At 36.9% G+C, this 23,019-nt stretch overlaps 1 protein-coding gene across 12 annotated transcripts in view; it reads right to left on the bottom strand.

The window, feature by feature from the left end:
- The window catches only part of RABGAP1L (RAB GTPase activating protein 1 like), a 263,781-nt gene that overhangs the window by 197,857 nt on the left and 42,905 nt on the right, over positions 1-23,019 (bottom strand). For all 12 annotated transcript variants that reach the window (XR_012624184.1, XM_074833042.1, XM_074833037.1 and 9 more), the window contains 3 exons: positions 22,310-22,454; positions 7,516-7,609; positions 2,614-2,764 (listed from right to left, as the gene is read on the bottom strand). Coding sequence is in view for 11 of the 12 variants with exons in the window: in XM_074833042.1 (XP_074689143.1) it covers positions 2,614-2,764; positions 7,516-7,609; positions 22,310-22,454 (390 nt within the window). In the remaining variant the exon portion in view is untranslated. The remainder of the gene's footprint in view (positions 1-2,613; positions 2,765-7,515; positions 7,610-22,309; positions 22,455-23,019) is intronic.

Genomic DNA, 23,019 nt, shown 5'->3' on the forward strand with positions numbered 1-23,019 from the left:
GCCATATTATTTTGATCACCAGACAAAAAAAGCCCCAACTACACCTGTATAAGCTTACTTTCATACAATACTCTGGGTGCAGAGATTTCTCCCTCTTTCTCACTGAGGGCCTGTAATTGGCAATTTAGCCAAATGGTGCAGGTAGGGCTGGATCATCAGAAAGGGGAAAGGGCTGGGTGCTGGGAGAGCAGGCTCTTACGAAGGAGCTGTTACAGTGAGCCAGGAGATAGAGCAGCATGGGACAGAGTGTTGTTAAAGCTTCAAGGGAACTGGGTAGTAACAGGGGAGCTGTTGAAGGGAGACAGCTGTACCAGGGGGAGTTATATGAGGAGGTAAGTAGGTAGGTAATGGGTCAAGTTCACAGATGTTACTACCACCTCCTACTTCTTGTATCTCAGCACACTTTATTCTCAAGACTGCAAGTGCAGAACGCTGCCACCTCCAACCACCTAGGAATGTCTTACAGAAATACGCTCAGGAACGCACATGCTTACAGAATATACTACTACAGTGGTCAAGACACCCACAAAAACATCCAGCTTCCAGAAGTGAGCCTAAACAAGAGAGGAATGTTAAGCAGAATGACCAAAATACAAGGAGACAATGAATCTGTGTAAATGTATATGCAAACTGAAAGAATCAAGATGAAAGCTATGTATTCGATGAGAAGAACAAATAATTATGGAAAAAATAAAGTCCATGTTGTTGGTATATTGGGATGGAGGCATACGAACAACATGGGGAAAAAATCAGTTCTTTTTCATGCAGAATCAAATGAACAATCACTAATACCCAAACAACTCTGAAGTTTAACATGCGTATTATTATTGGCACACATAAGATAACACTACAACAAAGCTTTTAGTAGGATTCAGAGAATAATATATACATGCCTCCCTCTCTCTCTCACTCTCTCAAAAATAGCTTAATTCACATTACCAACACACCAAAATGAAACTGAAGGAAGTTCTGTTCACAGACATAAATATCAGATAATAATTCACTAACAAAAAATAGCTGACAAGCTCTGCTGGAGCACCCAATATTAACTATTCCTAAAAACAGGCCTTAGCTTTGGTTTGGCATAGACTCCCTCATGAATCCTTTCATGCAATATATGCCAAACGATGTGATCACCAGCAATTACATACAGGCAGACTACAGAAGAAAGTTTGTGATTTCAGAATAAAAGTGACTTACTTCAGGAAAAAAACTGTTTGCATAAATGCTTCAGTTCAGAATAGGATTTAATTTTCTAATCCATAACAGTATAATGTTTCATATTAAACACTGTATGCAATATCATCTTCCAAAATATACGTCACTGAAATATTTCTATCATGACAAGGCCAAGTGTAGCAAGGTATTTTTAAGGCATGAGGCCCTAGCGTCAAGATAAGCCTTGCATTTTAGAAGTTTTCCACTCCCTCCTCCGCTGTGAAACAAACATCTTCCCCACTTTTGGAAAGCAAGAGCAAAATAATGGAGGTGGTTTTGATGCAACATACAGCTGACAGATGTCCCGTGAATGGTTTCTAAGCAAAATATAACCCAACTACAACGTCAAAAAGAAAGATTTACACTATCAAAACATCCTTTCTTTATTGGTAAAGGAAAAATAAGCCATGAGGACAGCTCTCACTTTGGGGACGCTTTTAAACTTTACAAACACACTGGGCAGGTCAAATTAAAAGGACAAGTATGAAAAAGATATGACAACATTATGAAAGGAAACTTTTACTAACAACATCTATGCCAGAACTTTTGTATGGACAAATGATTCATTCCCTAGATAACAAATCCAACACCTTCTATAAGCAACATATAAAATTATCTTCATCCATTTCTGCCATTATGACCATTTTTGAGACCGCTGTTTTTCTCAGAGTGCGTAACTACCCTGCAGTGGCAAGAATTTTAGAACCTCAAATGGTGAGTTTACCTCCTGACACTGCACAGAGTTTTTGCTGCTACAACCCAGTGGTTCTCAATCTTTCAATCACAGCTATAAACAGTCTGGAACACCTATGCAGACAACTTGTTATAATTTACTGACTGCACGGATGACATTAGGATACAGAATGGGAAGAGAGTCCCAGAAGGATTCTCCTCTCAAATCGCCCATGCACCAGGGAGACTAGTTTCCTGCTAGGTAAAAATGTTTTTAACATTCTTTTTAAAAATAAACAACAAAACAAGACATACCCGACTTTGTGAGGTTTTGTTTGGTTTTGCTGGCGTTATTTTAAACTGAAAAATGGAAAATTAAGGTATACAGAGAACAGAAACTGTTGGAAAAACAAAGCGATGAATTTGAGTTTATAAAAAAACCCACAAACAAGCTGATGTGCTTCTTATCATCACAGCAAGTGAATAGAAAGCTAAATATCAAACATTACTACAGATATAGGTCAGCAATTTCTCTTGCTAATGCCATTCAGCAGGTACCCATGGCAGGAGGTAAAGCTACCTAAATCACAATTTCAGTTGCTTAAAACAAGTCAAACTGTTTCAACTCTTTTGCTACTTTGCCACTGAATAAAACTGCTGCTCAGCAGAATTTGTTTTAACCAAAGGAAAAAAAAAAAAAAAAAGAAAAAAAAAATCACTTACCATTGTGATGAGAACTCTGTATTTATCCAGCATTGCCTGGTTGTCATGGCATCCTGCCAGCAACTGCCAAACCTCTGCCCTTAGTGCTTCTGGAACACCACTTTTCACCAGGGTAGATAATCCGTTTGGTCTCACAACAAGGTTATTGTGCCTGAGAAACAGAAAATCATTTGCCTATTCTAATTCAACTACAGGAGTAAAAATCAAGATTAAAAATATAAAAAAAAAATTAAAACTTTCCAATATTATTCTGAAGAGTGGAGCCAGGAACTGACAACATAAACTTTTCTTCCACTGGTTACACTAATTAGCATTTGTCAAATGGAAAGCAAAAATTCCACAAGGATCTACAGTAAGAACCAGTGGCAAAATGTAGTGATAGCCAAATTCTCTAGATGTAGAGAAATTAATGAAAATTAAAATAATAAACAGTTGCAGAAATTGAACTAAACTGGCTAATGAATAACAATTTGAATTGAAAGAGAAAAATACGCCATCTGTGCAGACAATTCAATTTGAATATTTGCTCAACAGACACGTTTAGCTTAGGTTAAGAAAAGGAAATTAAAAATAACCGAAGATGTATAGAGAAATAAATTTTGGAAAGCAAAATCCAGTTTTAAGAGTACTAACATGAAGACTAAGTTCCAGTTTTACACTTCATGCCAAGAGTATGTTGCAAGTCTCACAAAGCAGTAGAACTTGCACATACCTTGGTAAAATCCCACTATTGCAAATAAATCTGCCTTTTAGCTAGAGCTGGTGTTTTACTGTCTGTACACACATCAAGAAATGTAGGAAGACAACTGCAGGATGACTTTTTTTTATTTTCCAACTCTGTGTAATTAATCCTACAAAAGTTGGTATACAGACCTATGAAAAGGCCATATTCAGACAGGTTGAATACTAAAGATGTGTTTTTCAAAAGTCATCCAGTCACCGAGCCCATACGTTTAGGATAAAATCACTGCACGTGCACAATATTGCAAAGCTTTCAGTCACAGATGTTTAAAAATCCTTTTTGAGATAATAGTGTTTACTGATCTAGATTAAACCTTGCTTTGACTTAATCTGGCAATTTTCATAGCAATGCAGCAGGAAGACTGCGTGAATTGATGCTTTATTCTTTCTGATGTAGGAAGTGCTTTGCTCTGTTACTGTTTTGACCATTGTTACGTTTTTCAGCTCTACTGGTAGGAGAACAGTGAGAGTGGCAGTTCAGCCAAATGCTAGCAAGCTGTGATTAAATTAAATAACCTGCAATTTGACCCTCGATTTTAAGTAAATGTTTAGAGTACTCATTCTTTGAAACAGGTCATTAAGATGTGAACAGTTTACCACTACTGTTTAAATTTAAAAGGTGCTCTAAATAAATTTCTTTTCCCTATACTCCAAGGATGATATCCCCATTTTTCCAAATGACTTGAGAACGAAAAAGAGATTATGATTATATAATGCCCTTATTCTTTTAAGCACAGTAATTATTTTAAATTTTAAATGTGTAGTGCAGCACAAGTCGATTTATCATCCAGTTAGCCAAATTAAAACCTAACTAGTCCCTTTTCTCTTTTTCAGTGTATTTTGCAGCAAGTCACATTAGACTAATGGTCTTGTGATGGGGAAAAGCCAGAAGGAAAAACCAATATTCACAGAAATATTAAAAGGACTAGACACTCTAAGTGGTTACAAAATTACAATATGTACATTCAGGAATAAATAGAATACACCAGAAATTCAAAGCTCAAGTTGTGTGAAAATGCAGCCTTCACAGCACACTTCAGATCAGATTAGTTTGGTTATTACATGGGTTTGGTCATACGTGTTATATGAGAAACACAGAAGGCCTTCTCTGAGGACTAGGCAAGCAGATAAAATAAAATGAACAGCTAAAAAGGTGCATTCCCATAGAAACATAACAGGGAATTTTTCAGTGACACCAAGAAAACAATATAAATAGCTTATGGCAACTACTAACAGAGATGCACATTCCATGCTGTAATACATCCTTACTACTGAACACATTCACAACTGAGAATTAAGCATGCCACAGTACACCAGATTTTACTGGATTTGTCATATATTTAGTTAGGTTTATGGTAGAGCTAATACTTTAGCAACATTAGTCCATGCAGTAAAGCATAACTCTGTAATGTTAATAGACAACTTCTCAGTTTCTGAATGTCTGTTTGGGAAACAGCTTGATCATTAATAGCCCTTGTTCTGTATTCTACAATAATGAACAAATACATATTTTCCCCTCCTTTGTGCAGAGGCCCAGGCACCTTACATTCCTAGATGCTTTCTGACACCTGCTTGGCCAGACTGTAACAGAAACAAGCATAAAATAAAAGCTTGTCTTATTCTAGTCTCATCCTCTAGCACGTGGGGAAAAACGGGTCATTCATGGATGCTGACATCTTTAATCTTTTTTTAATTAATTAATTACAAAGTGATGTAATTCTGAGCAAAATTAAAAGATGTAATTTTAAAACATCGAAGAGAAGGATACACAACAGCGATGCACAGACTACACTCCAACTTGACAAATATTTCTGATCAAAGGCTGCTATTGACCATTGCTACTTTTTAAAAAAACAACACACACACCAGAAATAGTTAAGTACTCAGTTAAACGAGCTCAGCTTGCAAGAACAACTTTCATGCTGAGGATGCAGTAAATAGTAAAATAAGTTAGAAGATACTCCATTACTTTCCAGCTGTTTACTGTATCTTTTTGGTAAATTATCTTATTCTTATTGCTGTTTATATGTTTGAAGGAGACTTTTGCAGCAATGTTTCTGCTGAGTCAGTCCGTTAGGTTACAGTGACATTTTAACGAAATGACAAGAAGCAATTAAGGTGCAAGAAATTCTTCATCTAAGACAAATCAGCACACCAGTTCTCCAAGTGGAAATGTTAATTTTTGTTTATTTACTTTTTTTACAAGTGCACAGATATTCCACTAGCATATGCTGCAGTTTGCAGCACACTAGAAAATTTTATTTCAATCTATTTTTAGTTTTCAATTTAACATTTTTCATGTTACTCTTTCCAAGTTTTGTTCTTAAAATGTAACATAACACTATTCAAGAATTTAAGTATTTTATACACTTGAATTTATCTCAAAAGGTAATCTTGCTTGAGACACTCCTAAAGAAAAGGTTTGCTACTGCTAGTCTTCAAGCTGGATGGGACCTCCCACTTCTCATCCTCTTTTTAACTCATTTTAACTAAGGTGTTTTAACTACTAAATGATTCTCTGAGTTGTGTATAAGTTTTGTAGGGACTTCAAAATAGTTTACTCCAAACGTCTTCAACATTTTGTCTCATTGAATAGTATACATGAGTAACTTGAAGAAATAGTTGGTTACATGACACCTGAGGAATGAGCTGTGGGCAGTTCTTTACTTCAGCATGCTTATCCACAGCAGGTCTTGTCAAGGGCAAAAGTTAAGAGAGTCAACTGACAGATGAATTTAGGAGGAAAAAAAAAAAAGTAGCATCTTCCAATGCAAATGTAATGCAGATTGAAACAAACATGCCACACATTTCTTCAAGGACTCTGGATGGCCTTCCTCATTGGCCTTGGGCTGCGAGATACACAGTTGCAAAGAATTTATAAACTCTCTCTTGGGATGTCCTTTAGAACAGGCTTTGGAAAGTTCTAAACAGCTCCAGAGCTAATCTGTTTACAGCCTTTTCAGGTGAGGAAAAGACACTTGTCTACAGGGATCAACTGACTTCCACATATTCCTCTGTATTTTCTTCAACATTCAGAGGGTCCATAGCCAGGGTATTTCTACAATCATTTCATTAAATATTTGTGCTTCCCCAAGAAAATCTTTCATTAAGGCCAGAAACTTGGATGACAAAATAGTTAAAAACAAGCAGGAGGGTCCTACCTGGAGGGAAGGGTTCCCTTAAGCTTAATAAAATCTTGTAAGGTCTCATTTAGTAACCTTTGCATGAGATGTCCCTTAAAGATGTGGCCAGCAGCAGGACACTGTGTTCCTCCAAAGCTACAAAGTGGCCAAGAAAGGGGCGTGACTGCCCAAATAAATCCTTAAAATGTTTTTCAGCTCTCTTTTAGGACAAGGAAACTTGGCCAATTCCAGGTTAAGGGCCTCTGATTATTTTTGTCTCAGGCAGCAGGAGCTACTACTTACAAAGGGAAAACCAAGTAAGTGGTTCTGGCACTTGCTAATAGTGTAAATTCTCTCAGAGGTAGCAAATACACAGACCTTCTCCTCTCTTGGCAAAGTATATGTTGCTACTGAAGCACTTAATTAAACCACAGAAATAACACTGTTGAGAACATACTCTAGGCTTACAAATATTCTTCATTTTACTCTCCAACAGAAACAGTTTCAGTGAGGATCACAGTCCTCAGAGAATTCAAGTGCCTACATATAGCACATTAAAAAAAAGAAAAGAAAAAAAAAAAAAGAGTGCTTCGAAATAAATCAATTAAACATACATCAGCGAGCACAAATGGCTTAGGACAGCCTGGAGTTGCTCTGCCTTCTCTATCCTAGCACTAAGAGGCACTGAGTTTCATGAGTGCTTAAGATCCAGCCCCAAGGAACGCAGGTGGACAGAAAGTTCTCCATTTGAAGACACACCTGCAGTGTGAGCACACATGGACATATTCTCAAACACTCAATGAAACAAGAGTTGCAGACTCTGTGGGAGAGATTTGTCAAATAACTGCAAGCTAAAATAAGAGGATTTACCAGTCCTTTTAAACTAGGTTTAAAAAACACACTTCAATGTGTTTTGCATTTTAGTTTTTAAAGTGTGTAAGCTGAAGAATTTCAAACCTCCTACTCAAGAGCATATAGTGTCATAAAACAAAGAAAAGGTTAGTATTTAAAATCTAAATTAAAAAAAATGAAGCATTACCATCTCCCCAGTAATTCTCCCCAGGAATACAAAATCTTCTCAGGACAATCCTTTGACACATCACCAGTGCCACTGGAGAGTTCATTATCACTCTCTGAAAAAAGAAAGAAAAAAAAAAAAGACAAAACAAGAAAACAAAAGCATGCACAGATTTACCAAAGAGAACAGACATTAAAGATGCATACATATAGGTCTCAGACAAATTCTTCTCACATACCAGTTTTAAAACCACAAAAGAACATGGAAAATATTAGTGGAACCATAAAGAATGTTTAGCAGACTTGACAAAACAAGTGTATTAATAAAGTTACCATAAAGTTTAAGAGAACAAGACTAGGGAATAATTCACAGCACTGTTACAGGAAAAAGGGCTGGGATCTAGAAAAGCACTATGTGAGAAAAGATTCAAGGCTGTCAACTATCCATTTAATGAAATTTTACAATGCAGTATTATCTAAAAGTCATATCCACTCCAGACTTCACAGAAAGAGAACTCTCTTTTAAAGCATAGTAGATAACACTACTTCATTACACTGCATCCCTTAGGCGCCATTCTGCTCTCATATGATACTCTGATCTCAAGAAGCCTACTCAGAGCCACGAAGTAATTTTTTTTATTGAAACAAGTTCATGGATGAGCAGTAAAAACAACACTGTGACATTAAAGGTCATACTGCAAGGAACAGAAAAGAATATTTCAAATGGAAAAGAAACCTCATGAGTATTAAGGATAAATGACTTATGGAGGGATATATGTCATTAAATGACTAATACCCAAAACCAGAAGGGATAACAAGCCTGGGATAGTGTGCTCAAATAACCACCCAATCCAAGTAACTGTCCAATTTCCATGTGTCTTATGGGTTTACGCAGCTGTCCACAGTACGTTGAGCAGTCTAACTCTTTAGAGCAGCTCCTCATGTGAACATGGTTTTGCAGGGATTTGGACTTTTTCCCGTTTTATCTGAATAAATTACTGCTAAAAATTAAACATGAGTACAATTTCAACACCAAACATTGACAGGGCTCCAATTCTCAGCATCTTTACTATGAAACACAACCTAAAAAGAGACACTGCAACAGCCCCATTATCCTCAGAGGCCTCTGAAGCTATGGACAGTTTAGGTGTTAGAAGGTCTCTTCTTATAAGCTGAGCTGTCTCAAGAAGCTCAAAGTAAACAAAAAAGGAGGACCAAAGCTACATCTGCTCCCAAAATCCCTTAGATACTCTCTTCAACACAGTTCAGTCACAACCCATTGCTAACCTAGTATCTTTAATTCCTCACTTACATTGAACACTTCACCTCCAACTTTATGTAGACAACAGTAGTAGTTTAGATGGAGGAGGATCTTCAGTACTTATACAATTATCCCCTTAAGTCTTTATCCTTGTCATTCTCGCTTCAATTACACGTTTCTAATTTACAGTCTCAGCAATTGTCAAACACAAGTCATTAGTAAAAATATCATCAGTGCTTGGATCTGACAATGAACGAGGAAGACAAAGACAGCATATACTGTATTTCAAGGACAATTAACAGCAAAAGTGCTGCCCTGAGAGAAGAGAGAAGCATCTTAGAAATCTCTTTGTATTTCAAATTGAACATTAGATTAGTGGAACCCTTTAGCCTGGAAGCTATTGGTACAGCTTTACAGGCCCCAAAATACAACACCAACCTGCATTTAAACACTTCCCCTTAGAATTTAAAAAAAAAAAAAAAAAAAAAAACAACAAACCCACACAAGAAAAACACCCACACTCATCATAAATCTACAGGAAACTTGATTTTAAGGTTTCCCAATCTTTTACATACATTCATCAGATCTGAGGAAGGAAATATAAAGATCTGAAAACCCCAAATGTATCATTTTAACTATAATTTGATATCACTATAAAAGGTTTCCCAGTAACCAAAAGAACCCTTTAAGTTCCAGTGGAAGAAAAGTATTTGAAGACTCAACTTTCATTTTAAAATTACCAAAAATATGGTAAAGGCCAATCTCCTCACTTACTACCCAGGCCTGGTAATAACTAAAAAAAGTTAAGTTAAAGCAATTAAATTCATTACATTTTTTAAATTCTCTCCTCTCCTGATTTGCCTAACCGGATCAAAGAGTTCAATTATAAATACAGCCCTTCTACTTTCCACGGAAACAAGGAAAAAAATTTTGAGGAAGCCTTCTCTAGATTGAGTACATTGGCCATTCAGAGACACAAGGTACATGTTAATGATACTGGTACGTATTAAGAATCTCAGGAAACCTGGCTCACACCAGACATTTATCATAAACCACCGTTTCAGAAAGGTTTCACACATTCAAGGTAAAGGAAGATAATTTGGCACAAAATTCTCAAAAGGAGGGATTTGAGTTACTTTGGAGAGACTGAAGAACTATAATGCATCTCTACAAGAGCACCTGGTAAAAATACACACAAACAAATCTTGCAGTCTGAAACAAAATCTGAGAAAGGTGCATAAAATCCCCAACCAGGCCAAAACGTTTAAAAATGAAGCTACACTGAATACTTTCAGGAACAATGCACATTAGTTGTTATCTGATCCAAACCTGTACTTGCCAAGGAATACTAACATCAGACAAAAGAAACAAACCCCTTCTTTTCTCGCTGTGCTGGTATTCTATGGAAAATTCTTCGAAGTTCTTAAGGAGATCAGTGTTACATAGCATATGTATTCCAGCAAGATATATCACAAAGCTACAGTGCTTCAGCCCTGAAAATTCTTTCATCTGGAAGGCTTAACAGTATTTGGAATGTATTATTCAGTTATATGTCAGAAAATCACAGGCCTTAATTAGAAATGCCATATGCTCCCTTTCAAAAGACGCTAACGTCAAACTTCAAAATAGAACAGGGCAAAGGAGAGAGAATAAACAGCTTTAAAAAAACCTCTACTTTGTTTCCACTCTAAAGACTATTTACATATTCTAACCTGTGTAAGCACTTAGGTAGAGATTAAAAAGAAAAAGAAAGAAAAAAGAGGCTGTGGGAGGGATATTTAGCTGTAGATGTTCTTCTCTGAGGTATACTTTGATACCTCTTTTTTCCTCCACATTCTATAGCATCTATAAGCCAGCAGCATTAGCCAGAGCATGATTTTATCCAGCCTGATTCTGCAGGGAAAGCACAGATCTCTTCCTCTAAATGTGTTTGCCCTGACCTCTCACAGCCTCTCAACTGGAAAATAACTTATGCCTCATCAGAATGGGAGGAGGACAGGAGACATCTCAAGAGAGCAAACCTGAGGATTGTAAATGTGTGTACACACAAATAGCCTTTAAGAACACTTACAGATAACAGTAGGTCTCTCAGGTTTTTTGCTTGTTTGTTTTGAATTGCAATGTGATTCAAAAAATTCCCAAAAAACTCTCTTTGTGGATGCCTCATGAACCAATTTCCTGAATTCAGAGTCTGTTTAAAGCAAGGCTGAAGGATCACACTTCCACACCAAGCATCACTCTGCATGGCATCAGCATGGAATCATAGAATACTTTGAGCTGGAAAAGACCTCTGGAGATCATCTAGTCCAACCTCCTACTCCAAGCAGTCCTAGTTAGATCAGGTCACTCATGGACCTGAGTGGGAGGGTAGAGTCTTGAACACCTTCAAGAAAGAAGACTGTAGAATCTCTCTGGACAACCTGTTCCACTACTTGACCATGCTCATGGTTTAAACACAAACCAACCAACCCACCAAAACCATCCTTTTATCTAACCAGAATTTCCCAGGTTCCAACTTGTGTCTGGTGTCTGTTGCCTCTCAGCCTGTTATTGTGCACCTCTGAAAAGAGCCTGGCTCCATCTTCTCCAAGTCCTCTGATGTAGTAGTTGTAGACAGCAGTTAGATTCTCCTCTGCACATTTTCTTCTCCAGCCTGAACCAAACCCAGTTCCCTTAACCCCTCATTGTAGGTCACGCGCTCCTGCAGTCTGGCCAGGTTGCTGGCCTCCACTGGACTGACACTCCAGTGTGTCAGTGTCCGTCTTGCAGTGGGGAGCCCACAACTGGACCCAGTACTCCAGGTGCTGAACAGAGGGGCTGGATCACTTCCCTGGAGCTGCTGGCTAGACTCCTGCTCATCCAGCCCAGGGCGTGCTTGGCCTTCTTTCCTGCGATGGCACACCGCTAACTTGCTTTCAGCTTTTTGCCTGCTGGGATCTCCAGGCACTTTTCTGCAGTTATTCTATTGCAGATACAGGACTTTCCACTTGCCTTTGCTGAACCTCATGAGGTTCCTGCCAGTGCATTTCTCCAGCTTGTCCAGGTCCCTCTGAGGAGGAGCCCTGCCTTCCGCCATTATCAACCACTCCCCGCAATTTGCTGTTGTCCACAAACCTGCTGAGGGCGCACTCGGTCCCATCATGCAAGTGATTACTAAAGACATTTGACAGCACTGAGTCCAGTACTGATCCCTGAGAGATACCACTACTTACTGGCTGCCAGCAGGACCTTGCACCATTGATTGATTCTTCCATCCCAGCAGTCCAGCCAACCTTCCAGCCACACTATTTTTCACTTATCCAGTCCCCGTCTCATTGATTTAATGATAAGGACTCTGGGACACAGTGTTGGAGTCCCTGCTAAAATCAAGGTATACAGCATCCACTCTGTGTCCCTTGTCCACAGCACCTGTCACCTTGTCACAGGAAGCCATGAGCTTGGTCACAACGATGTGCCCTTCATAAGTCTACACTGGCTGTTCCCAACGACTTTGTTTGTCCTTCACATGTTTAGAAACTACTTTCAGGAGTATTTGCTCCACAACTGGTCCCATGACTGAGGTTAGACTGACCTGGATCTTCCTTCTGGCCCAATGACATTTGCTTTTCTTCTTTTGGACATTTGCCATTTGCATGAGATAATTATGGAAGCCTGTACAGATACCACTAAAGTTGGGGGAGAACGTCTGGATAACAGATTTTGCGTGTAGTCTGTTTTGCCAGTATACCTATAGACAAACATAATCATGTGTAAAAAATGGTCTCTTTCAAAAATCTGTAGGGACATTCAAGAACAAACTAAATCTAACTGAAAAGAAGATTGGCAGTCTATTGGATATATATAATTTTGTGCCTACTCCATTTAGAAACACTCATTACATAAATTATTCATTATATGAGCAGACTATTCAGAATAGGGCACAAAGAGTTGTATTTTAAGTGGCCCAGCACTAACATTTATTATGTAACAATACTCTACTGACTAGGCTCAATTACAGCTTTTCCCCTCCCTTTGAAAAACAGACTCCAACTTGCAGAAGTAAGATTGTTGGTATGAAAGACCTCTTAGCACTTTAACAGCTCCTTTAGCAAAATAAACTACAGCTCATTATTCTTGGTAACAAATAATTTGGAAAACGCTTTCCAAAGTGGCCCATCTTCCACATAGTAGAGGCACCTCTTTTGATTTAGTCTGATCCAGAATAGCCTGAAAGGCCATTTTTAATGGAAAACAAATAAAACTTTCCGAATTACAACAATTACCTTTGATATAAAATGGCAATAAAGTTATTTTGGGGTGCAGGGGTGCACATTTGGGGGTTTTGTTTGTTTGGTTTTTATAATTAAGTGTTTGTAATTGACGAAGTGCCACAGGAGCCCACCCCATGCAGTAAAATGGCTGTACACATTTGGAGCACTGTAAAACCACAAGAGGCTCTGACTGTCTCCCAAGATAGCAACAGAGTGATTAAGACAAGCCTTATGAGACAGCTCCACTAGGTTATCCAAGTTCTTACTTTTTAACTTGACTAAAGAGAACACAAGTCTTGATCAGATAATCCACTGCAGATACTTGTCTAACCTAACCCTACAAACCTCCAGTTGCCTCCCTAAGAAGTTAATTCCAAGGGCTTCGTTACTCTTACTCTATGGACTGTATCTCTCAGTTCAAACCTAATTCTTTCTACCTGCAATTTAGGCCAATCACCTTTTTCTCCTGAAAATTTTAGCATATCTCACTTTCAAAAAAAAAGATCTTTGTCTTTATTATTTCCTCTCCAAAAAGCTCTGCTTCTTTCCTCAAAGGACACATTTTCCAGACTTCCACTCAATTCTGATTTTTTTTCCTCCAGCTGGTCTGTATTTTCTCTTGATGAGAGGTGTTCAAACAAAATACTGAGGCATCAAATGTTCAAAGCAGATGAATTATGCACACAGTAACTCTTTATTATAAGCAAATAGCCCACAGAAAAAAAAAAAAACAAACACACAGACACAAAATCTTGGCCTCTTCTTCCCCCTCATTTATTTATTTTGACAACACAAGGCTTTGGAGCCCACAAATAGAGAACATGGAGCACCCTTAGAGGATAACACTAGTATTCACAGCAGCACTGACAAGTTGTGCAAAGACTGTAACAAAATACTGTGAGAAACCAACTCAGAAAACTAAGTCAGATAGCACAGATGTTTCTCTCTCTGATCAGGTACTTAACAGACTCTTTCAAACAAAAGTAACCAACTATGTTTATTGGTATTTTCGTTTTTGGCTTGAGGAAATAGATTCCAGTTAAGAACTCTTACTCATGTCAACAAAAATTGAGGTATTAAATATGCTTGAATGTTTTTAATCTTCCTGGTTTTACAGTGAAAGAGGATTTTTTTTTTTTGGTTTGGGGTGAGGGTTTTTTGAACAGGCCTTTTTTTGCATCTTACTTTAAAAATTTTCCTTTAAACAATTTTCCCTCATCCACATTTAACACCAATTATACAGCTACAGAGCTACTTTTCCAACAGATTCAGTTCTCTTTAAAGAAATCTACTAGATCACCTGCAACATGACAATACCTTAGAAGTCAAACTCATCTGTCAGTTAACAAAAAAGGCAAATAAGGTGGAAAACTATACTGTTTCAGAATTCAAGCATAAAAGTGAAGTACATCCTAAAATGTGTAGAAATTCATGAATACGGCAGATAAAAATGAACAGGTGGGATTTGAGCACTGATGTGAAGAAGAAAGGATTTTTAATGAGTTTTAATTGAGAAGCTGTTACAAGTGAAATAAGAGTAGGTGGAACTGAAAAATAATATAGTTGGAGCAGCCTGAAGGAGAAGGAAATTAGGTCATGAAGATAGGTGGGAATAGAATTGGAATACTTCAAAAATGAGAAGTTTGATTTTTATGTAGGAGAAGAACAAAAATCAAGGGGGAGCTGAAGTTGGCAGCATATTATCAGGGCAACAAGATATAGACGTTACTGACATGGAATCATTCCATGCATACTAGATAAAAGAGGATCGTGAGAAAGGCCACCAAAAAAGCAAGTTTCCATTTATAAGGTAACAGGAAATTATGGAGCATGAACTATAGTTTTGCCAGGAAAGGCAAGAGTGAAACAAAGTTGAAGTCATGAAATTCATTCTAGTAAGTAAGGTAGCTTTTCAGAAAGGTCCAACTTTACAGTGCATTACAGAGTATTTTGATGAACACAAAAAGATTTCAAAATGCCTTCTAAATGATATATTTATGAAATTACAATCCTCAGTATAGTTTCTAATTGAGAGGGAAGAGCAATAATAAGGAGCAGAAAAATACAGATTTATGAATATGAACAAAGAAGACTTGCATTGAATTCTGCTCACAAGAACCTTCTGTTTTAAGTTACATAACTAACTTGAAGAAGAATTAATTTGGCAGCTATTGAACTACACACGGAGAGAGCAAAGACAAAAAAGAAAGATACCTGGATTCTTCACTAAAAGCAAACCAGTAATAGCAAAAAATAGTATTTTTATTCTTATTCCTTGTTATGAATTATATTTCACATTTTTCACTTAAAATCATTCAAGCAAAAGCTAATGCTGACAAATCTCAAAATTCTGATTACCTTGCAAGTAGTTTGCAAATTTACTTGCTTCTCTATTTAACTGAAAATCTGGATCCCAAAAAACCCTACATTTGATAAACACTGAAAGAGGGTGGAACAGCATGGGATTAGATGATGTCTTTCACTCACTGCATACAATAATGGTTTTCACACATGGTATAAAGAAGTCTGTGCAAAATCTCTCAAAGGACCCACACTTCTACTTTGAAACAATCCTGTTGGTTGTGTGAAATGGCTAGCCAAACCCACTTTTGCTTTTTAATACAACAAGAAGTTCTGCATTTAAAAACATATCTTTGTTCTATGTGGTATAGTTTCTGCACAGGTCCTGCATTACTGTCATATTAAACAAGAATTTAAAAAAAAGTCACAAAAATAAACCTTAACTGTGCATCCAAATCTGAGCGTAGAAACATGCACAAAGAGATGACTCTACCCTCGTGCAGGGAACATACAAGTGAGCCACCATGACATATCTAAATTTGATGTACAAATGCTTAAAGCTGAATAAAAGAGTGGAGAAAAATTATCGTTTCAGTTCAGTAGTTTTGCTCCCACACAGATGACAAAGCCAACTAAATGCTGCACAGTGGAGGTATTCTTGTAAATATAAACATCTTCCACATGTACTGTGCTGTCTGAAAACTGACATCTTTGAGAACATGCAAGAAAATCAAATTTGAGATGTTGTCACAATTCTAAGGCAATGCAATTCTTTACTCCGTATTAGAAATTTACAAATTTGTAGATTAGTTTCCACTGCCATATTTGATGATATCAAATGCAAAAAAAAAAAACCTTCCAACATTATGAACACATAAAAATGATATACTTATATTTACTGGCATTTACTTAAAGTGCCAAGGCAGTATGCAAACACTTAAGATTATAAAATACACAGACTGAACAAAATACTAGAAAGCTAATGACCAAAACTAAAAAGACAAGAATCTCACTTTGAGGTTAATAACCATCAGAAAAAAGTCAGGGGGAAATGGTTGTTGAGAAAAGTATTTTTAATCATTTTTATATAAAAGTGGCTAAATAAGAGAATTTTTTTAATGACATGAAATGTGAAATTATATGAGCATAGTAGCGGCAGCTCGAGGCCACACAAAACTATGGCACTCGTGACTGAAACCTGAGAAGGTCCTTAGCAATAGGAAGTTCTGATTCCTAATAAGCCAACAGGATTGCAAATCCTTTTTCAAATTACTTTCAAAGTACCATATTGTTTATAGGCAAACAAGGACAAGACAACCACTATCGAAATAAAGTGTCCAGAACATTCAAAATAATCAGTAATTGCTTCCAGACAAGATGCAAACATGAATTTATGCTCATTTATTACTGAAAAATGTCTATTTTGTACCACAATCTGAAGTGATTTTGTCTAAGTTATAAAAAAAAAAAAAAAAGGATTGAAATCCAAGAAACAGATTTCACCTACGTATCCAAGGAACTGAAAATTCCCTTAATTTGGAAGTCATTTTCCTATCATTCTGCAAGAATAAACCAAAGTTGTCAACAGATTTCCCTGGAGTATTGATGAACCACAGGCCAGAATTACGGAATTATATTTTGCCTTGAACTTCACAAAGTCAGCACGAGCAACAGATTTTATCAAAGAAAGAAACTCTACCTACAACACGTTCCCAGACACACCTTGCAGGAGCGTCTCATGGACGCTGGAGATGAAGAGGGGACTATAATAGCTCAGAGTAAGTCACACCCATTTCTTGAGGGCCTAGCCCAGACACTGAGCTTACAAGTGATCTCCAGCAGCAATCTGGGTTACAGGACAGGAAAGAACCTGAGCCCCAGGCAGGTGACCTTCCCTGTACTTCCATCTCCCTATAAACCTGAAATGGAAACAACCTTCAAATTCCCCAATTTTCCATTTCCTTTACAACCCTGCAATTTCATTAAATACTTCTGTAATCCACAGAAGAGCTTCAAATTCAAAACTTCTCAAACACTTGTTTTTTAACAGAAAGGCCATACTTGCATGAACAAATTTAAATACAATTATCAACAAGAACTGCCACCATTCAGGGCATATTAAAAAAATAGAGTCTTCTGCACTCTGTTGGTTCTTTTTTTACATACCAAGGAAAGGATCATATTCTTTCTGGTAGCACAATAATAGCTGCAGAAGTCAACTGAGTGCATTAATTCTATAATTTTTAATAACTAAAGGCATGAAAATAGAATATAGATAAAGGCATATATGACTTTTTAATTTATAATTTTAATTTATAATTTTTAATAACAAAAGTTAACTTGTAAGGCATGAAAATAGAAAAGAGAATGGATAGTAAAGTCCATAAAATGACATCAGGCTCATCAGGAATATTTTCTTTTCATCTGGAAGCTACAGATCTGTATTCTTCAGAAGTGTTTGTATTACAAAATTCATCTCTTATGGAACTGAAGCAAAAGGCTCTTGTTTGAAGGTAGTCACTAGCCAAATGACCTCATGAATTTAGGATTTATAAAGTTTTAGTTCATTAGTATGGAAACAGCAAAAAGACTACAACACAGATTTAATTGATCTTGTTTAGGACCCACCAACACTACTCTGTATTGGATTAATGTAACAAACAGTTCCTATGAATGACAGAAAGCTATTTTTAATCTGGATAAAAATGCAGAGTTGACTATTTCCACACTACTAATGTCATTCTTCTCAGTCATCCTCATTTGTTCACATTACCCTTCATCGTAAATCCCTATTTTATCACAAAATACTCTCAATAGCTCTATTGACTCCTAAACCACCACCACCTCTACTACTTTGCTTTTTTGAATCCTGAAAACAGCCTCTACCCACACACAACATTTGACACAGTATCCTAATTTAGTCTGGCTGATCATCTCCGATCATTTAGTATTGCTCACTCCTGATCTACTGTATGCACCATCTTTTTGTGCTGTCCAATACATCACATTCAGATTTCTTTGAGGCTTTCAGGGTCCTCTATCCTTTAATTTCTATTTTTATTGTTAAATTTCACCATCTCCACACTGAATTTCCATACCTCTTACGTTAATTTTTCTATTGTATAGTACCTCCTTCTGTTCTTAGAGTTAAGAGAGCTTGAGAGAACACAGAGATAAGGTTTCACCCTCTTTGTTATTTCTTCTAGTTTGCTGCTCTTTCTTACTTCTACAACTTCATATTTATATATAATTTCTTCTTATTAAAGGCCAATAACTAAACACCAAACGCATTTCAATAGAATTCTTTCTGGTTTAAATCCACTGCTTATGGATCAGTATTCACTGTGCTGTCAAGTGCATCCCTGCTCAGTTCCCAGCTGTCGGAAAAGCAACATCTAAACAATCAAGAAACCTACTGTTGCAGTAAATAAAAACGCAAACCCAAACAGTACTGCATTCCTGGAAGTCATTTGAGAGTGTTCTAGAGGCAATCTACAACTCATGCTAAGAAACTTCTTTTTGGAGACTGGGTAGGTATGTTCTCTTTCACCTGTCATGAATTACCTGTTTCAGGGTGTCAGCTAAACATCCTGTGTTTACTCTGCAGGCAATTTCTGGATTGGAACAAGAGCTAGTAACCAGATACTTGGGACTACATAAAACTTCAGAAAAAAAAAAAAATAAAAATCTTCAACTCAGTTACAATCAGTTTTAAGACTATTTTCTGTTTTTAAAAAGAATTGCTCCCAGTGACAGTGATACTTAACCTTCTAACATTATTCTGATTCAAGAAGAAACTCAAATGGAATTATCTAGTATTCTCCTAAAATGTTATATTATAGTTTAAAAAAACCCCAACAAACAATTAAAATATTAGAGCCAAAGGAAGGTCATAACTTCATATACGGTCTAAGCAAGCACTGCTGCTAAAAGCAGCCAAGCTATTCTTCCCCTTCTTTGTTATTTGTTTCTAGGACTGCATTCTCCTTGCCAATGCTGCTGCTGAAAAGCAATTTTCTCCAATCCTTTGGCTCACACGTGCAGCCAGCCACTTCATCCTGCCACAGAATGACACTACAATAAAAATGCCCTGTGCAGCTCTGTCTTTTCTGAATAATGCAATATACAAACCATCACTTCTATACATGTTCTCACTTACACTTGATGCTCCAAAAAGGAGAAAGATGAGCTCAACCAATTGTGCTTTGCACCTTGTTACAAGGTTCTACTCAAAATTAAATATTAACATTGAACTTTTCTGCTTATTGATAAAATTGATATTTAAATACACTTTATTTGAAACCTTTCCAGAAAGTGTAAGAATTTCCTCATTATATATTTTAATCTTCTAAAATTATATTCTGAATTTAAGAGAAAACTTCTTATCAAGGGGTGTACTTTACATTCTAGGTTTTGACAAGAAATCATTAATATTAATTACATTTAAAAAATTATTATCTCCAAAGCAAGGAATCTTAGATGACTGGGTTGCCAGAAATATCTATTACAATATTAATAATTTTTTAAAAAGTGAGGTTGATCTGAAAGATCTCTAAGTAGCTATCGCACAGTCTTTGCAAAGATCTTAATTTTTTTATATAGCTGTTCAGATGAAAAATAAAGCTAAAATGAGAAAAGAATATTAAAAGCTAAGAATGTTATTTAGGGATTATATGATCTCAATTTTCTATATGCAGTTGCTGCGCATTTGAAAGGGACTACACCTAACACTAGGATAGTAATTAGTTCACATCATTATGGGGGGAGGGTGGGAATCATGTTTGGCCTTTCATTAAAACAAAAAGAACAAGAATATTAAAAAAATGCCTCCGTTCCTATGAACATCTTTATTCATATACTCATGACATAAGACATCCCACTGAGCTGTGTGCATGCACACACACACAGAGTACACAGAAATCAGGTAAGGTGCAAATGAGGCATGCATGCTTATACAAATGAAACTGCAATGTGTAGCGCTTCTAAGTAAATTAAGTAATAATCTGTGGGAATGTAGGATACATATGAGGATATAGCCAAAAAATAAAGAGAAGAGATAATAAACCTCAATATCTGTAATGGGAACACCAGTCTCTGGCCTATGAAACAGTCAAGTCCTTATAGTGCACACCTGCCCTAGTCAGGTTGCAAGCAGAAAAAAACCTACATGGCCAGGTAGCTACCATCCTTAACATTAAAGAAAAGAAAAAGCTTTCTTCCAAGGCTAAGACAAGACATTGTAAACTCAAGGGGGTTTTTTTCCATCATCATAATTAGTACCCTGGAAAGAAAAAGAAAGAAAAAGAATGAAGAGATTTATTTAGAACAACTGAAAATGACTCATTTAACCTGCATATCCACTAGGATAGATAACTTCTAGGCAGATAACTCTAAATGCAGTTTCCATGAGAACAGAGTCACATCATGATATTTTTAATGTCTTCTCTTAGGAAGTAATCTACATTTAAAATATGGAAACTAGCATTAGGAAGCTAAACCAAAGTTAAACTTAGGTTTATACCCCAGTGGAATACTTTTACTCTATAATAAAACAAAGCCGTTCTATAACAGTACTAAGAGGACAATATCCACATTATTACTAATTGTGCTACATTCATCAAATTCTGGAACGGTGCTTTATTCTTCCCAGTAAGAAGCAATATAAAAAAAAAAAAAAAAAGTATTCGAGTAATTCCTTATACCCTAGCCTATCAAACAAGCTCCAGAAAACATTCTGACTACAGAGCTCAAACACCCAGCAAGGAAAACAACCCCCACAGATGCTGAACTATGCTACACCGAACCACAAGACCCAAAGGTCAAATTTGAAATAATTCTCGCTATGAAATGAACAGTAAAGCAATCCCAAATACCAATTAACTATAAAAGCTCCTTTAGAGAAAATGGTATTTTTACTATTCAGAAGTGGTACTAGATACAAAGAAGGGAATAACACTGATAGTCAGTGCCCATCCCGCTCCCTCCCAGGAATCAGTAGGTGGTTTTCAATTCACCAAAGAGCACTTGGCTGTGGGGTTTTGTAAGCCTGGTGTCACCTGGGATACATGGGGCTTGTTGTTTATAACTGGAAGAGAGTAACCATGTCACCATACCTGTCTGCCCCTGACTCTGGTATTCACAGGGTTCTGACTCGTGTTGCATAAACTAATATCCAACTACTTACCTATAAGTGAGAATCAAGAAGGAATTTTTCTGCTGTAGTGAGACTTTTTATAGTATTGACAGAACAGCGCCAGAAATCTGAAGAATAACTTTGTAAAACTATCATGAGTTGTGGTAGGTCAGATACCAGATCCAAAATGGCACCTAGAAAGCCTATTCTGAATGCTACGGGCTAACCCTCAGCATACGAAGAGACGACAGCAGGCCAAAGGACTTCAAAAAAATAACAACCCAACCAACCAACCACCAGTCAGAAAGACATTGCGGTACTGTTAGCAGCAATCCCCAACGTGATCCCCAACTGAATCAGGAGATATTTTGATAAACCCTAGTTATTAATGAGGGAAAACAAATCACATGCTAAGCAGACAGTGTAGCAGTGGAGGAATTCCCCATAAGAGTCTGTTTAAGATTTTTTTTGTTTTTCTTTACAAACAGGCATTTAAAGCCTGCCATTTCAAAGCCTATTTCAATGCTGTCCTTTAGCAGCACATTCAAGGCAACTGGCTTCTGATCAGAAAAAAAATCCCTCTCAAAAAGGTTTTCTATCTTCTAAGGAGAGCACAAGTGCATCAGTAACACATTCTGAAGCACACAGAAAAAAATGGACATGCGTTGTGTGCTGCTGCTACTGGAATAACTCAAAATAATGGGTGGGTAAAAATGCCATTACTAAAGAACTTCTGCTAGTAGAAAATTATGTGTTATCTTTCTGTCCAGTCTGTCTAGTAGACACAAATAGGAAGAATTAAATGAGTAAATTAACAGTAGAAATATGACAGTACTATCTATGGGAACTGTTAGCACTCATTTATTCTTACCTTCTTCTGCCTCATCCTCCTGGGATGACATAGGCCCTCCTCCACTTGTTGGGCTGACTAATTCTTCCTCTCTTGCAGATTCTCTTTGCAGACTGACAACTTCATAAATTGCATCCCCAGCACTTGTGTGGCTTTTTCCTTCAGACTGAAACAAAATACGTGTATGTATTAGGTCCCCACTGTTGATAAATACAGTTCTAATAGCATGCCTAAACCAAACCCAAACACATACAAACAAATCTCCTATCAAGGCTGAACAATAGTCTGGGGAAGACTCCCTCTGATTTCTTTGCAATGGCACACCGAGACTGGCAGTAATTGACAGCTCTGATTCTTTTTAAATTTTATAAGTAAAAAATATAAATAAAACTGCATTATTTCCAAAGCTGCCTCTTAACAACCATTTTAAGTATTGTTCAGAATGATGATAAAAGCTTTCCAATTTAAATAGCTATAATGAGATGAGGTCAAAGAGAAACCGCAGCAAAAGAAAAGAGGAGAGAACAAACAGGAAAAATACTGGAGTAACTGACAACACAGGAAGAGGAATCAAATGCCTGAGGCGGGGGAAAAAATTTCATGGTAAGAGTTTTTAGTAGGTAAAGACAAGATTAAGGGAGAAACAAAACCTCATGCTTTTTGAAAGCCTTAAATTGTGAAAAGCTCCTTGTAGTGTTTTATGCAATAAAAAAACGGAAAAATTGATCTTT

This window comes from Strix aluco, chromosome 8, assembly GCF_031877795.1.
Source record: "Strix aluco isolate bStrAlu1 chromosome 8, bStrAlu1.hap1, whole genome shotgun sequence".
Taxonomy (NCBI): Eukaryota; Metazoa; Chordata; class Aves; order Strigiformes; family Strigidae; genus Strix; species Strix aluco.